Below are 16,559 nucleotides of genomic sequence, written 5' to 3'. Positions count from 1 at the left end.
TTCACAGAAGTTTGTAGCAAGAAATACTCTGTACTATAAACTGAAGTGCTGCAGCTAATGGTTCATTATATATTTTCTTATAGCAAAACCACATCGAGCCATCTGCTGATTGCACCAAGGGGAATCGAACTCCTGATTTTAGCGTTGTAAATCCGTAGGCTTACCGCTGTACCATGAAGGGTATTTGATTTCCCTTTATTTTTTGTTGTTTTTATCGTTTCATTATTAACCACAAAGCTATACAATGGGCTATCTGTGCCCTGCCCACCACTGATATAGAACCCCGACCTCTAGTGCTGTAAGTTTCCTGTAAGGGGCTTTAGTTTTGTAGAAAATGCAGTAACCTATGAAATAATATACAAACCAGATCTTAGATTTTAAAAGCAATTGATAATTATTCTGCAGGTCACTTGTGGATCATAGAAAACAGAACTACAACGTGTTCTAATGAGTTCTATTGTAACATAAGAAGTAATAAACAATGTTCATAAATAAAACTCTTTATGTAATACAATCTTTTCACGAGTATTTTTGTGGCAAAAAGATAAAGTAGCTAATCATGTCGTTGCAACGGAAGTTTTTCACAAACACCACAATCACAAAGCAATAACGAATATTTTAGTTATGATTGGTTGATGTAAAATAATAACAATAATTTTAAGGTCACTTTTTAAGTCTGTCTGTTTCGTTTTACCTTGGATTAATATGAACTTTTTGGAAAATGGAATTCACTTGCTAATTTGTTTGTTTGTTTTTGAATTTCGAACAAAACTACTCGAGAGTTACCTGCGCTAGCCGTCCCTAATTAAACACTGTAAGCCTAGAGGGTGTGTTTGTTTGTTTGTTTTTGAATTTCGCACAAAGCTACTTGAGGGCTATCTGTGCTAGCCGTCCCTAATTTAGCAGTGTAAGACTAGAGGGAAGGCAGCTAGTCATCACCACCCATCGCCAATTCTTAGGCTACTTTTTTACCAACGAATAGTGAAATTGACCGTCACATTCTAACGTCCACACGGCTGAAAGGGCGAGCATGTTTGGTGTGACAGGGATTCGAACCCGCGACTCTCAGATTACGAGTCGAATCCCTTAACCACCTGGCCATGCCGGGCCTCACGCGTTAGTATTAAATTTAAATTTCTTATGGGGGGGATATTGCTGGTACCATGACATTTTCATCTAATATGTTTCTATTTTTCAGTTCAGAATATATTACCACCTTGTTCATATTCAAACACTTCTTGAACGTGATGAGTTTAACAAGAAAATAAATGTTCAACCTCATTTCTCATACAGCAGAAATCATTTTAGATTGTCAGGTTTTAAAGCACATTGATTAAACGCTAAATTAAATCACCAGGTGGTGCATGTGCCATTACGTCTAGCTGCAAGCCAACTGGTGATGAGTGCCATTTTAGTACGTGATGTATTAATGTAATTTGTTGCTTACCTTGCGTGTTCAGGTTCGACAGGTCAAATTTTGCTGGCTTAGGTTTCTTTCTTTTTGCTGAGTTATTTTTCTTGTCTTTGATTTGTTAGATTGTATTTTATTTTAATTTCTTAGGACTAATATCTTATTCAATTTGTTTTCTTAGCTCTCCTCTTCGATTCTTTGTAAAGATAAGTTTTCTAGGGTTAATTCTCTACCTTTTAACATTGTCCGCCGAAAACAATTTTGCTTACATTTCTTCCGTTTACACTTTAGCTCCATCTTATAGTTATCATTTAATCTTGGCGTGCCGCCAACGAGTTGCATGGCTCGGCATCGCCAAGCGTGTTAAGGCGTGCGACTCGTAATCCGAGGGTCTCTGGTTCGCATTCCCGTCGCGCCAAACATGCTCGCCCTTTCAGCCGTGGGGCCGTTATAATGGGACGGTCAATCCCACTATTCGTTGGTAAAAGAGTAGCGCGAGAGTTGGCGGTGGGTGGTGATAACTAGCTGCCTTCCCTATAGTCTTACACTACTAAATTAGAGGGCCCAGCATGGCCAAGCGCGTTAAGGCGTGCGACTCGTAATCTGAGAGTCGCTAGTTCGCATCCCCGTCGCGCCAAACATGCTCGCCCTTTCAGCCGTGGGGCCGTTATAATGGGACGGTCAATCCCACTATTCGTTGGTAAAAGAGTAGCGCGAGAGTTGGCGGTGGGTGGTGATGACTAGCTGCCTTCCCTCTAGTCTTACACCGCAAAATTAGGGACGGCTAGCACAGATAACCCTCGAGTAGCTTTGTGCGAAATTCAAAACAAGCTAAATTAGAGACGGCTAGCACAGATAGCCCTCAAGTAGCTTTGTGCAAAATTCCAAAAACAAACAAACAAACCAACGTGTTACAAAAAAACCTTTAAATGTTCCAGTATTTCTTCTTCTATCAGCTAGAACCGGTTCTCTTTACTTTAACTCTTCCAGTATTTACCACTGCTGAGTGAGAGAAATCAGTAGAAACGAGTTAGAAACTTAGATATTATTGCAATTATTATTTGCAAGAGGGGCTCTTTAAACAAGTTAGGGACATTGAAGTTCTGGATAAGATATTAACATTAACTTATCATATAAATAGTAAGACAAAATATTACTGCTCTAAGGTCCACAAGCAATTACGAAAGATGATATCAGGCGTAACTAATGATATATAAATTATAACAAATAAGAAAAAGAATAATCAGAACCTTATAGTTGACAAATATAGAATGTATTAAGAAATAGTATAATCTCTGAAAAATAGTTTTATAAGAGTACATTTAAAAATACTACAAACAGATAAATCTGTAATTACGAAAGATGATATCAGGCGTAACTAATGATATTTGTAATGGAAATCTCGACAAGGTAACTTCTTATTACGAACAGCAAGTAAGTGTTAAGAGACATCTCAGCTGTAGGACATGTTCGTGAAGATAGCCCTCGTAATACGAAGGTCGCAGGTTCGAATTCCCATCACACCATATATGCTCGCCCTTTCAGCCGTGAGGGCGTTATAACGTTACGATCAACCTCACTATTCGTTGGTAAAAGAGTAGCCCAAGAGTTGATGGTGGGTGGTGATGACTAGCTGCCTTCCCTCTAGTCTTACACAGCTAAATTAGGAACGACTAGCGCAGACAGCCCTCGTATAGCTTTGCGTGAACTTCAAAAACACACAAACAAACGTAATCCCTTATATCAAATTCTATATTAAATCACGCCAAACAGTCTCCCCCTAGTTCAACGGTAAGTCTACGGATTTACATCCCTAACGTCAAGGGTTCCATTCTTCGCGGTGGATTTGGTAGATAGCCCGATGTGACTTTGTTGCAAGAAAACACCCACACACTCCAAATATCAAAACTTTGACTTGATGTCCATTTATACCTATTCAGTACTTCTTTTTGTTAATACATTTTATTATTTCTATTGATTCTCTGCCATTTAAAGCTGTGGTGTTACGAGGTTGAGCAAAAGTTGTGGTGTTGTTTTCACATATTCTACAACAGCATAGATTTCTGTTTTATTATTTCTTACATAAACTTAACGTTCCTGTAGTCTTTATTTTAAATTCCTTTAATTTGATCTGTATAAAAATTTCAACATCTAGATTCTAGTTTGTAAATCTCAGTCTTATCTTCTAATTGTATTTTATCATCAGTATTCCGCAAAGTTTCCTTAATTTTACTCATAGGTTTAAGTATTGTATTAAGGTGAATAGAAGAAATAGCAGTAGAAAACATCATGTCACACTATTATCTTCTGTAACTGTCTTCTGTTACTATCATTTCATACACAACTAATCATGTCCCACTATTAACTTCTGTAACTGTCTTCTGTTACTGTCATTACATACACAGCTAATCATGTCCCAGTATTATCTTCTGTTACTGTCTTCTGTTACTGTCATTACATACACAACTAATCATGTCCCACTATTATCTTCTGTAACTGTCTTCTGTTACTGTCATTTCATACACAACTAATCATGTCCCACTATTAACTTCTGTAACTGTCTTTTGTTACTGTCATTACATACACAGCTAATCATGTCCCACTATTATCTTCTGTTACTGTCATTACATACACAACTAATCATGTCGCACTGTTATCTTCTGTAACTATCTTCTGTTACTGTCATTACATACACAACTAATCATGTCGCACTATTATCTTCTGTAACTGTCTTCTGTTACTGTCATTACATACACAACTAATCATGTCCCACTATTATCCTTTATAACTGTCTTCTGTTACTGTCATTACATACACAACTAATCATGTCGCACTATTATCTTCTGTAACTGTTTTCTGTTACTGTCATTACATACACAACTAATCATGTCGCACTGTTATCTTCTGTAACTGTCATTACATACACAACTAATCATGTCGCACTATTATCTTCTGTAACTGTTTTCTGTTACTGTCATTACATACACAACTAATCATGTCGCACTATTATCTTCTGTAACTGTCTTCTGTTACTGTCATTACATATACAACTAATCATGTCCCACTATTATCCTTGTAACTGTCTTCTGTTACTGTCATTACATACACAACTAATCATGTCGCTACTATTATCTTCTGTAACTGTCTTCTGTTACTGTCATTACATACACAACTAATCATGTCCCAGTATTATCTTCTGTTACTGTCTTCTGTTACTGTCATTACATACACTAATCATAACTGTCTTCTGTTACTGTCATTTACACAACTAATCATGTCCCACTATTAACTTCTGTAACTGTCTTTTGTTACTGTCATTACATACACAGCTAATCATGTCCCACTATTATCTTCTGTTACTGTCATTACATACACAACTAATCATGTCGCACTGTTATCTTCTGTAACTGTCTTCTGTTACTGTCATTACATACACAACTAATCATGTCGCACTATTATCTTCTGTAACTGTCTTCTGTTACTGTCATTACATACACAACTAATCATGTCCCACTATTATCCTTTATAACTGTCTTCTGTTACTGTCATTACATACACAACTAATCATGTCGCACTATTATCTTCTGTAACTGTTTTCTGTTACTGTCATTACATACACAACTAATCATGTCGCACTGCACTGTTATCGTACTATTATCTTCTGTAACTGTCATGTTACTGTCATTACATACACAACTAATCATGTCGCACTATTATCTTCTGTAACTGTCTTCTGTTACTGTCATTACATATACAACTAATCATGTCCCACTATTATCCTTTGTAACTGTCTCCTGTTACTGTCATTACATACACAACTAATCATGTCGCACTATTATCCTCTGTAACCGTCTTCTGTTACTGTCATTACATACACAACTAATCATGTCCTACTATTATCCTCTGTAACTGTCTTCTGTTACTGTCATTACATACACAACTAATCATGTCCTACTATTATCTTCTGTAACTGTCTCCTGTTACTGTCATCACATACACAACTATTGATTTTTTTACTCTATAATTATGCTTTATGACCACATCCTTTTAAAATTACAACTGTCTCTACTTATTACCAGTAACTGGTACAGAGAACCTCTCATTACATACTATGATTAGATACGACTGGTTCTTGCAAAACTCGAACCTCACCTATAGCTATCGTTAACAGTAGTGTCACGTTTTTTTCAAGTTTTAATTTTCTCTAATTATTGTCAATAACTTTCAACACCTACCGTAATTATCTGTCATTAAACACTATAATTATGACATGCGAGTCTCTAACTATCACAAATTATTGTCAGTAATTTCACTTCCTCTAATTATTTGTCATTATTTGTTATAATTAGATATGATTGCTGGAATAATATGTATCTTGAAATAACATGCATTATCTATCATTGAATATTATGCAAATTATTAATTAATTAGCATCTAATTAATGTTTACTAATTAAGGTTCATTAATTGCATAATTAATATGAAAATGATATGTATTAATTAATATGCACATCTTTTTATGCAAATTGATTAATTGGATTAATTCTTTTAGAAGTGCATGTTTACTCTCGTCTCCAGTTTCCCATGTTAGACGTGTTACATCTTTCCCAGTGGTTTGATGTTCCAAACCTCATGCTTTTATCTCCTATCATGACAGCGTACTGTACTCCTGCTAATAACAGCATATCTCAGACTGCATGCTATATCTCTCTCCAAGTAACTACATATCTCAGACTGCATACTATATCTTCCCAAGTAACCACATATTACAGGCTACATACATTATTCCGATAACCACGTAGATTGTATATTACTGTTCAGGTAACAGTGGTATTGGAAGACGATGCCAAGTTGGGTTACTCGGATTAGACATGCGGGTTTTACGCTGAGAGATTCAAAGTTATAAGGAACTCTTAAAAGCAGTCCTCGTGCTGCCAAAGACACTTCAGTCTAGATGGGGACTCTGAGGAATGCTCCTCAGACAATTAATGTTAAAATATAATTTATGGTTGCTATACAAGTAAAATACATAAAAGTGGAGTTTCTACAACACATTTTAACAATTTTGTTTTTTGGTTTTTTTTAATTTCGCACAAAGCTACTCGAGGGCTATCTGTGCTAGCCGTCACTAATTTAGCAGTGTAAGACTAGAGGGAAGGCAGCTAGTCATCACCACCCACCGCCAACTCTTGGGCTACTCTTTTACCAACGAATAGTGGGATTGACCGTCACATTATACGCCCCCACGGTTGGGAGGGCGAGCATGTTTAGCGCGACGCGAGCGCGAACCCGCGGATTACGAGTCGCACGCCTTACGCGCTTGGCCATGCCAGGCCGTACAAACAAACAAACAGTCTAGTTTCTTGAATTTATTGAAAGTTCATTTTATATTCATATTAAATTATCTGTGTCCATGAACACAAATTCCATAATAATAAGACACAGTAGAGAATTTTGAGAGAGAATCGTTTACATTTAAATAAAATTAATATTAAAGTAGTTTACTGATTTTTCTGCCCTATAAGTAACTGCCTACCTCACCCGTACACTAAAGTCAAGCCTGAGTATAAGACGAATAAAGACAGAGACTGTAGAAATCTTTAATAAATTGTTTACAAAACGGTAACATGTAACAGAGAGCACTTGCCAACAATAGGTGTGTTGGGTAAGAACATGACTTTTTATGAAGTTTCTGTACTGTGTGTGTGTTTTCTTGTAGCAAAGCCACATCAGACTGTCTGCTGTGGCCACTGAGGGGAATCAAATCCTTGATTTTAGCGTTGTAAATCCGGAGAATTACCGCTGTCTCAGCACGGTAGAGGTCTGTGTACTGAAAGAAAAAAATATGTATACATATATCCTGAAATTACAACAAAGCACGTAATGTATTACAGCAATTAGTGTACGGAAAAAATTATATATATCCTGAAATTACAAGAAAGCAAATAATGTATTACAGCAATTAGTGTACTGAAATATATATATATATCCTGAAATTACAACAAATCAAATAATGTATTCTAGCAATTAGTGTATTGAAAATATATAAATATATATATATCCTGAAATTACAACAAAGCAAACAATGTATTACAGCAATTAGCGTACTGAAAAAATATATATATCATGAAATTACAACAAACCAAATAATATATTATAGCAAATACAGTTAAAACCACTTTATATAGTAGATATCGAGTTTGTTTTTCTTCAACTTTCCTACCTTTGATCTGTGTTCATAAAATAATATAATTACTTTTCAATTAATTACATAATTAAAATGGAATTAAAACATTATTTTTAAGTTTCATTAAAAACTTCAAATAGAATAAAATCATTACTTTAAACTTTCTTAAACACTTCAAACATAATAAAAACATCATTTCTTAACTTTAATATTTCAAATAAAAACATTACTTTTAACTTCCATAAGCATTTCAAGTAGAACAAAATCATTACTTTCAGTTTCATTATTAAACACTTTAAGTAAAATAAGTCAGTTTACAATTAAAGAACAACAACATTTACTCGGTGTTTTATTTATCGTTTATTACATTCAACATAACATAAAGATCAGTAGTGTATGAGTCTTTTCATTTTCAAGTTGAACTGGTTTTCCAATACAGGTAAACATTCACTAATTAGAGATACAGCCCCAATTCTAGTTCTTGATTTGTCTCATAAATATTAATTTAAAGTATTACCTAAAATGAGTAACAACAGACTAACACTGACATTAGTTTAAATCATTTTCAGAATAAAAATCCTCAAACTTGTACGGCGCGAACACATCTGCTATTTTAATAAGTTAGCAAACCTTCGCGTGAATGCTTAAGTAACCAATAAATGATCGAAGATTTTCTAAAAACGTCCACAACATAGGTCTTTATATAGTTTTATGATTAGAGGGAGATTTAAAAACATGCTGTAAGCATTTGGCTTAAAATCTGAGACTCTCTTTAAAGTTTTAGAATATCTTCTAGACCATAAATATTATAAAGTTTTACAAAATATGATGTTGTCATTCTGCTAAGGTCTCGTCCTTGTTTTTTACTTGAGAAAGTATTTTGAGTTTTACATTTCAGCATGTTCGATAAAGCAGCCACCAATATCTGGTACTTTTTATAACTTTTATTTGAAGGTTACTTAACATTATTAAAGTTAAGCCTTTCAAACGTGAAACAAGATGAACAGCTCGTAGTTTACTTCTCTATTTATTCACCATTAGAATTACTTCAATAAATGCCTGTAATGTTGCTCACAGCCCCATTCCTGGAGTGATGATGTCTGATATAACTAATTCCATAACTTCATAAAGTTCTGTTGTAACTGAAGTAGTCCACTTCGTAAACACTGTATTCGGACATCGGTTGATTTTCTTTTGTACTTGTTTGATTTTCTTGTTATAATTCTTCTATAATTCGTTGACGTTCTTTTATAAATTATATTCTTTTCTTCATAGACGATCACATGATTTTTGTCTTTGATTGTATGTTGATTTTCGTGCGAAGCTACTCGAGGGTTATCTGCGCCAGACGTTTCTAATTTACAAGTGCTACACTAGAAAGAAAACCAACAATCCAATCTCTTAGGCTGCTCTTTACCAACAAATAGTGCGACTGACTGTGACATTATAACGTCCCCATGACTGAAAAATCAGCATTTTCGAATCGCAGAATGCTAGTCAAGTGCCCTAAACACGAGGCCTTGCAGGGCCAACTTGAACTCAATTATCAAAAAATTCTAAAGCTTCATCAAAAAGACTGTATAGTATGTAGAAACGTTAAATACTATAAGTAGTTGCGATATAATTATATAAGTATAATTTTTTTACATCAGAAAAGTAGGGAATTCTGTTGAATTACCTCGAGCTCTTCTGCGTACGTGGCCCCGCATGGCCAAGCGTACTAAGGCGTGTGATTCGTAATCCGAGGGTCGCGGGTTCGCATCCCAGTCGCGCCAAATATGCTCGCTCTTTCAGCCGTGGGGGCGTTATAATGTCACGGTCAATCCCACTATTCGTTGGTAAAATAGTAGCGCAAGAGTTGGCGGTGGGTGGTGATGACTAGCTGCCTTCCCTCAAGCCTTACACTACTAAATTAGGGACGGCTAGCACAGATAGCCCTCGAGTAGCTTTGTGCGAAATTCAAAAAACGAACAAACAAACAATCTGCGTACGTGTGAGCATATGATAATACCATGATTGATTTATGATTAATAGCATATGCTGTCTATAACAATTAACAGCAAATTATGTTTCCTACTTTTTTTCTAAGAGTGTGTTTGTGTGTTTTTCTTATAGCAAAGCTACATAGGGCTATCTGCTCAGCCCACCGAGGGGAATCGAACCCCTGATTTTAGCGTTGTAAATCCGGAGATATACCGCTGTACTAGCGGGGGGCCTTTTTCTAAGAAAGTGGCTATTACTCTTAGGACTTAAATCTTAACGGAAAAATATATGTTAGGCTAAACAGCTGAAACATACTATTACAACAAGGTGCTTCCTCTTACATTAAACCAGATATAACCTAAATAAAGGTGGCATTTATTTGTGTATAAATAATCAGAAATAACAATTATTTGTTCGAATTAACTACAAAGCTACACAAGGGGCTATCTGTGCTCTGTCCACCACGGCTATCGAAACCCAGTTTCCAGCGGTGTGAATCAGCAAACATACCGCTGTGCTACAACTAACAAAACTATGACGCAATGATTATTAAAATCTTATATATTTTGTAACCAAAACAGAAAATAATTATTCTATGTTGAATTAGTTTTTTACTGGTTATTATTTCCTAATGTATTTGATGTTTATTAAAATTAATAACATCAATATTTGTGTTATATTGATTATTAACGTGTCTACCTCGTCCTGAAGAGACATAGGTTTAGTAGTTGTTGTTTTTTGTAAGCCATAAAATTTGCATTGTAGTTGTTTGAAAGTTTTAGGGTAGTATTCTGCAATTCCCGCAGGAACAGCGGTAAGTCTTCGGATTTACAACGCTAAAATAAGGGGTTTGGTTCCCTCAGTAGATAAAGCAGCTTGCCGGTTGTGGTTTTGCTATAAGAAAAACACGTACATTGGATTTAGTCATATCATAATAAACTGTTTTTGTTTCACCCTGATTAAAGCAACGCTTTGTTTTTGCAAGATCCATTATAGTACGGTATCCATAATAAATAAATAATATATATATATAATCAGTTTAATAATTAGGTGATTTATCAAAATAGGGCTGTAAAGGAGAAAGTTGCGACCTCTTCTTTCCGAATTTAACACTGCATCATTCAGTGTACTATTATTGATCACATACAAATAGACCACCCAGAACAGTGAGTGACGATATGTACATATACAACACTTAAATTTAATAATAAACAAAATTCCTAGTTTTCACATGTGAATGACAAACTCATTTCAAAATGGAAAAGTAAATCTAATAGATAAAAGGTTACGTTTATATGAAGTCAACGACATAATATGAAATGATTACTGAGAATAGATGTGTGATAGTTCAAGCACTTGGCAGTTATGGACCGCGAATATTTAAAATGTTGGTAAGTTTGAATTTAGTGTAATAAACTAACTCTTACTAAAAGAAGGAAAACGCTATAACTTGATGATTCTTAATTTATAACAATACCTCATATACATCAAGGTAAATTTGAATAAATATTAAAGAGTGTTAAATACTAGAAAAGTAGTTTGTAAAAGTAGGCTTAACTAAGCCTTACATTTGTCGTTGTATGAAGCTAACCCCTGTGAAATTTGAATGAAGGATTACACTGGACAACATCGGAACTTTCTCTGCTACTAATAATTTAAAAAAATTCAACTGTTTCTAAACTGATTCATAAAATCGTGTAGAAAATTACCATGTGCCTCTAGTTTTATAATTATGATAGTTTTATTATATTCTTATGTATTGTATAAATACGTTGCTTTAAATTGTAATAATTATTTATTCATTGAAAATTGAATTCAGTTTCATAAATATACAATTTATATGCTTTGATAAGTTTCTCTCAATTTCATGGTCATAGCCTAAATAACAGGAATTCATGTCTTAGTGTTCCATTTGTCCTAAACCAAAAGTACTGTAAAGCTTTTATTTTGAGACAAACTTTAGATAATAAAAAGTGTCCATTCTTGAAAATGATGTTCAGTATCTAATCCTACTGTTGGTGCATCAACATTTGTACAGAACATACAAATTTAAATATAACTGTATTGAGATTTAATGAGAACCAATACTTTGATAGTGACTCTGGAAAATTAAAACTTTCTTTCTTCTGGAGTTAATAAATTCCATAACTGTAAAATTCATGTATTTTCCAAATAATGATAAGGTCTAGAGCATTGCTTATATTATGCCTTTATAGAAAAAATAAAATTAATAGCTTAGCCATTCTACAGTATTTGATATTAGCATTATTTAATACCTTAATTTTCAATATAACATTCTGTTTGATATATTAAAAAAAGAAATCCATGATGGTTTCAACACTCATGACTAGCACTTTTTTTAATTCGCTGATTTCTGTTGTTAACCATATCCCCAGCTTCTCTAAAATTCTGTCTTCCATCCTGTTGGTCTGTTTAAACATAAATCTGTGGCTTGTATCTTTAATTTCTATTGTTAACCAAATCTCTAGCTTTGCTACAATTTTTTAAAGTGTTTTATCCTGTCAGTCTGTTTAAACATAAACCTGTGGTTCTTGTCTCTGATTGTTTTTATTATTTGTTTAGCAATCCCATAGATTATACCCTCTTTATAGGAATATTTCTACCACTAATTAAATGGTCTTTACTTATAAACAGGTTGAAAATCTAACTTGCATTGCTTCTAACTCATTATCCTAACTCACTGGTGATAAAAATAGTCTGACCTGAAGGTTATCTTTTGTAATATAATGGTCAAGATATTTAATACTTCATTGTAAGTTAGTAATTGATTACTAATGTTATTTATTGCTGATTAAAAATTAAAAGTTAAGCACAATTTTGTTTCCAGTGCCATTTTAGTAGCTGGTATTAAATAAATGGATATTATCAGTATTAGAAATAGTCAGTTATGGTGATGTTGAATAAGTGTTACTGTTAGTGACATGTCCTGTAAAAAATGAGACTTCAAGTACAATAACAAGATCTTACTGGTAGGAAATATGTTTCAAGAATGTAAACAAATCGAGTTTTAAAATATTTGGCAGATTTGGATGAAACAAAAATCAAGGTTTCAACCTGTTAAATTTGTTTTGTTAACATAATATAAAAGTCAGATCCTGGTTTTTTCAAACGTATAATATAACATAAGGTATTACGTATATGTCTTTACAATGATACTGTTATTTTGCACTGTCGTATTTTATCTCGCAGGTGACTTAGTATTTCCACCAGTTCTATATTGATCATGTCCGAGTGCTGGGATAAGTACGGTTTTCAGATTTTGAAGTCACCGACTCTTCCAAGTGAAAGCAGGGCTAATGCCATAAACAGTGAGAATGAGATGATTGTCATACAGGACTGCTTCTCTAGTGATTTTGATGACAGGTGTCACCTTTATTCCAGTGATGAAAATAGTTCAGAAAATGACCACCAGTGGCAGAGAGTGTTCTCTAAGTGGGACAGTTATAGGCAGTGTGTTAAGAGAGAAAAGGTAGATGTGATTCAACATGTTAAACCATACTTCTGATTTATGTTTATAATATCAAAATGTGGCACCTTAGGATCTTGAGTCACGAGAATTTTACCGACCAAAGCAATTTAATTTACAATTATATTTTAAAAAATTTTCTTTTGATATTTAGTAATTGTGCCAGTTTGAGTGTTTTGAGGGTATTAGCATAGTGATGCATCCTTTTGATATTTAGTAATTGTGCCAGTTTGAGGGTTTTGAGGGTATTAGCATAATGATGCATCCTTTTGATATTTAGTAATTGTGCCAGTTTGAGGGTATTAACATAATGATGCATCCTTTTGATATTTAGTAATTGTGCCAGTTTGAGGGTTTTGAGGGTATTATCATAGTGATGCATCCTTTTCCACTGTAGTAATTTATATTCCTTGTGCAGGTACTTTACAGCAGATGAATATTTGGTATTTCAGGGTATTCCTTATGTTTTTTATTCCTATTTTAACTGGTCTTTTTGTTTCACTAACAGTTATTCTAGTCTTGCATCATCTGTAGAATTATGGATTAATTGTAAAATGTGTTTTCTCTCTAATACCTATTCATTTTTTTGCCCCTCAAGGTGGATTCCTGTATGTGGTGAGAGGGCCTCCCAGAGAAGGTTCTGTATCTTCATTCTACCTAAACACCCACCCATATGTTTGCCATGTTAGCAACCTGTGCAGGGAAAGAGAGGATCCTGGTGGTTAAAGGGTCCAACTCTAACACACCACTTTGACAGTGATTTCCTGTAGATGGGCAGCCTTGGGATGATCAATCAGCCCCAAATGTGACCTTTCTTTAAGTCATCTGAGAAGAGCAGATACTCCCAATTGGAAGTACCATCTTTTATTTACTGAACATCTTTCAAACAATCTTTCCATTCCAATTTATGTGGATGGTTCCAAATTAGGTGGCTCTTTGGGCTCTGCCATGGTTTGTTGTGGTTTGGTGGTTGCATGCAGAATCTCCTCTACAGTGTCTGTGTTCACTGCTGAACTGTACACCATATCTCTTGCTTTGGATCATATTGAAGCTAAGCAGTACTCCAACTTCACTATTTATACTGACTTGCTTAGTTCTCTACTGGCTCTGGAATCGCTTCACGTTGGTTCACACCCTGTTCTCACTGATATTCAAAACTGACTGGCCCATTTCTCATTAACATCTACTTCTATCCAGTTTTTCTGGATACCAGGCCATGTTGGTATTTGCGAGAACGAGCTTGCAGACACGACAGCTAAATCTATGTGCTCTGGCACTATCACCGTAGTGCCTGTTCCATACATGGACTATGGTCCTGTATTCAAGGCTTGGCTCCATGCCAGCTGGCAGTCAACTTGGAGTGAGTAATGCGAAAACAAGCTTTTCCAAATAAAACTTTATATTGGACTTTGGCTGTCTTGCTTCTGTAAGGATCGGAAGGAGGAAGTTGTCTAACTAGACTACGCATTGGTCACAGTTTTTTAACTCATCGTTTTCTTTTATCTGAAGCTGATGCACCAATGCGTAGTCTATGTAAAACTCAAATCACTGTAAGCCACATTTTACTTTCTTGCCATCGTTAAAACTCTCAATGACGATACCATTTCAAACATGTTCTGTCCCAAGGTTTGTCCACAACATTAGACACTGTTATAGGTGACGGTGACACTGTCCACCTTGATAAAGTTTTTAGTTTTTTAAAGGCTGTTAATCTTTTTAATGTTATTTAAGTGTTTTTTATTTATTCATTAAACCTTTTTTATTGTGGTTCCCTTTTAAGAATCACAATCTCTCTAGTTCGATTGAAATTAGAAAATGGTCGTAACATTAAATAACTTGACCCTAGGACTGGAAATGCCAACTTCAGGTGACTAACTCTGCTGTTTGAACTACCCGTTAGTCATCCTGGTGAATTATTATTACAGTTTTGCTGCATGTCTTTTAAAACTTTTATTACTTTGGTTTTTGATAATGGCTGTAATGACACATAACTCGGAACCAGGACTGGAAATGCCAACTTCAGGTGACTGAATGTGGTTCTTGTACTTACCTGTTAGTTTTCCTGGTGGGTTATGATAATTACCATTATGCTACAGAAAGTCCTTTACAACTTCTCTATCTGTAGATTCTCTCTTAACATTGTAGACTGGATGTCAACATTGGTTTTATGCTATTTATGTTTTTAAATGCTGTTTGTTTTACCTTCATCTCCTTTTATGAATTTTACTACATTTACTTTATTTTTACCGTTTTACTGGATGTTTGGTGCAGATAGCCTTGCTGCTTTGTACCATAAAACGCTAAATCAACAAATGATCAATCAGCTGGTCAAGCAAGGGTCAACCAAGTACCAGTGTTGGACATTCTCAGCAGGTGTTGTGGACACTACGAGGGATGCTGGTGTTTGGGTACAGTGCTCATGAAACCCTGGCATTGCTGCAGTGATCTTGTTTGGCACTGCAGTGCATTCCCACATGGGGCTCCATGATTAGTGGAGACAGTAGGAACTGAAACGTTCTTATGTTATTATGGATACCCCCATTTATGAACGAAAGAAAAACAATAGATTATCGAAAAATGACCATGTATGGACTACTCTGCTATGCAGCCACTAGCAAAGTTGGACTCATCTCAATATCTTGGGCAGAGCAATCACCTCCTTCCTTTCAGGCTTGATTGTCTGTATGACTATAAATTACCCCTTTATACTGATGGAACTAAAGCTCACTCTTCATTGGTCTGGCAGTACCTCAGTTGTACCTGTTAATATTCACTATGAGATTCTGTGCCATCTACTTCCTGCCTCTTTTGATCCACTTCTTGTTGGTTTTAACCAGATATGGCAGGAGAATGATTTTTCTAATGCTTGGCACTTGGCTATTGTCCTCTTTCTCCCAAGCCCAGGAAGAAACCCAAAATTCCTTCAAACTACTGTCCAGTTGCTTTGATGAGCTGTCTCTAAGATCTTGGAGAGGATCATTAATTATCATCTTGTTTGGTTTCCCAAATCAAATAACCTTCTCTCGACAACTCAGTATGGGTTTCAACAACAGCTCTTTATCATGTACCACCTTATTCAAGTTGAAACATCAATCAGGAAAACTGTTCTCAAGCAATGAACTTTCTCAAAGTAAAAGATACTACATGGAGATATGGCATCCTGCAAGGTCTCCACTCGTATAGGTTGTGTGGTCATTTGCCCATTTTTATTGAACATTTTTTAATGGACTGGTGATTCCAAGTTCATGTGGGTTAGACATTTTCTTGTTATTTTTCATAGGAACTTTGAATCTCTCAGGGCTGTGTTTTGGGTTTCACACTTTTCATTATAAAGATTAATGCTATAACTAGACGACTCTGCCCTAGAGTTGCAAGTGGACTCTATATCAACTACTTCCACATCTCATGTCAATTGTTGAGCATGAGGTTTATTAAGTGGACCACAGCAAACAGTTTTATCTTTTCTCTCTCTAAAACCACCTTCATGCACTT

The 16,559-nt window shown here is 35.0% G+C and overlaps 1 protein-coding gene across 1 annotated transcript in view; it reads left to right on the top strand.

Annotated features, from left to right (window-relative positions):
• The first annotated feature begins 10,691 nt into the window (after positions 1-10,691).
• The window catches only part of LOC143231947 (small G protein signaling modulator 3-like), a 39,748-nt gene continuing 33,880 nt past the window's right edge, over positions 10,692-16,559 (top strand). Inside the window, exons 1-2 of the mRNA XM_076466877.1 lie at positions 10,692-10,971; positions 12,791-13,070. Of these exons, the coding sequence (XP_076322992.1) occupies positions 12,825-13,070 (246 nt within the window). The 5' untranslated portion in view covers positions 10,692-10,971; positions 12,791-12,824. The remainder of the gene's footprint in view (positions 10,972-12,790; positions 13,071-16,559) is intronic.

The sequence above is a fragment of the Tachypleus tridentatus genome, chromosome 1, assembly GCF_004210375.1.
Source record: "Tachypleus tridentatus isolate NWPU-2018 chromosome 1, ASM421037v1, whole genome shotgun sequence".
Taxonomy (NCBI): Eukaryota; Metazoa; Arthropoda; class Merostomata; order Xiphosura; family Limulidae; genus Tachypleus; species Tachypleus tridentatus.
The sequence above is the reverse complement of the archived record's forward strand: the minus strand, read 5'-3'. Positions and strand labels throughout refer to the sequence as shown.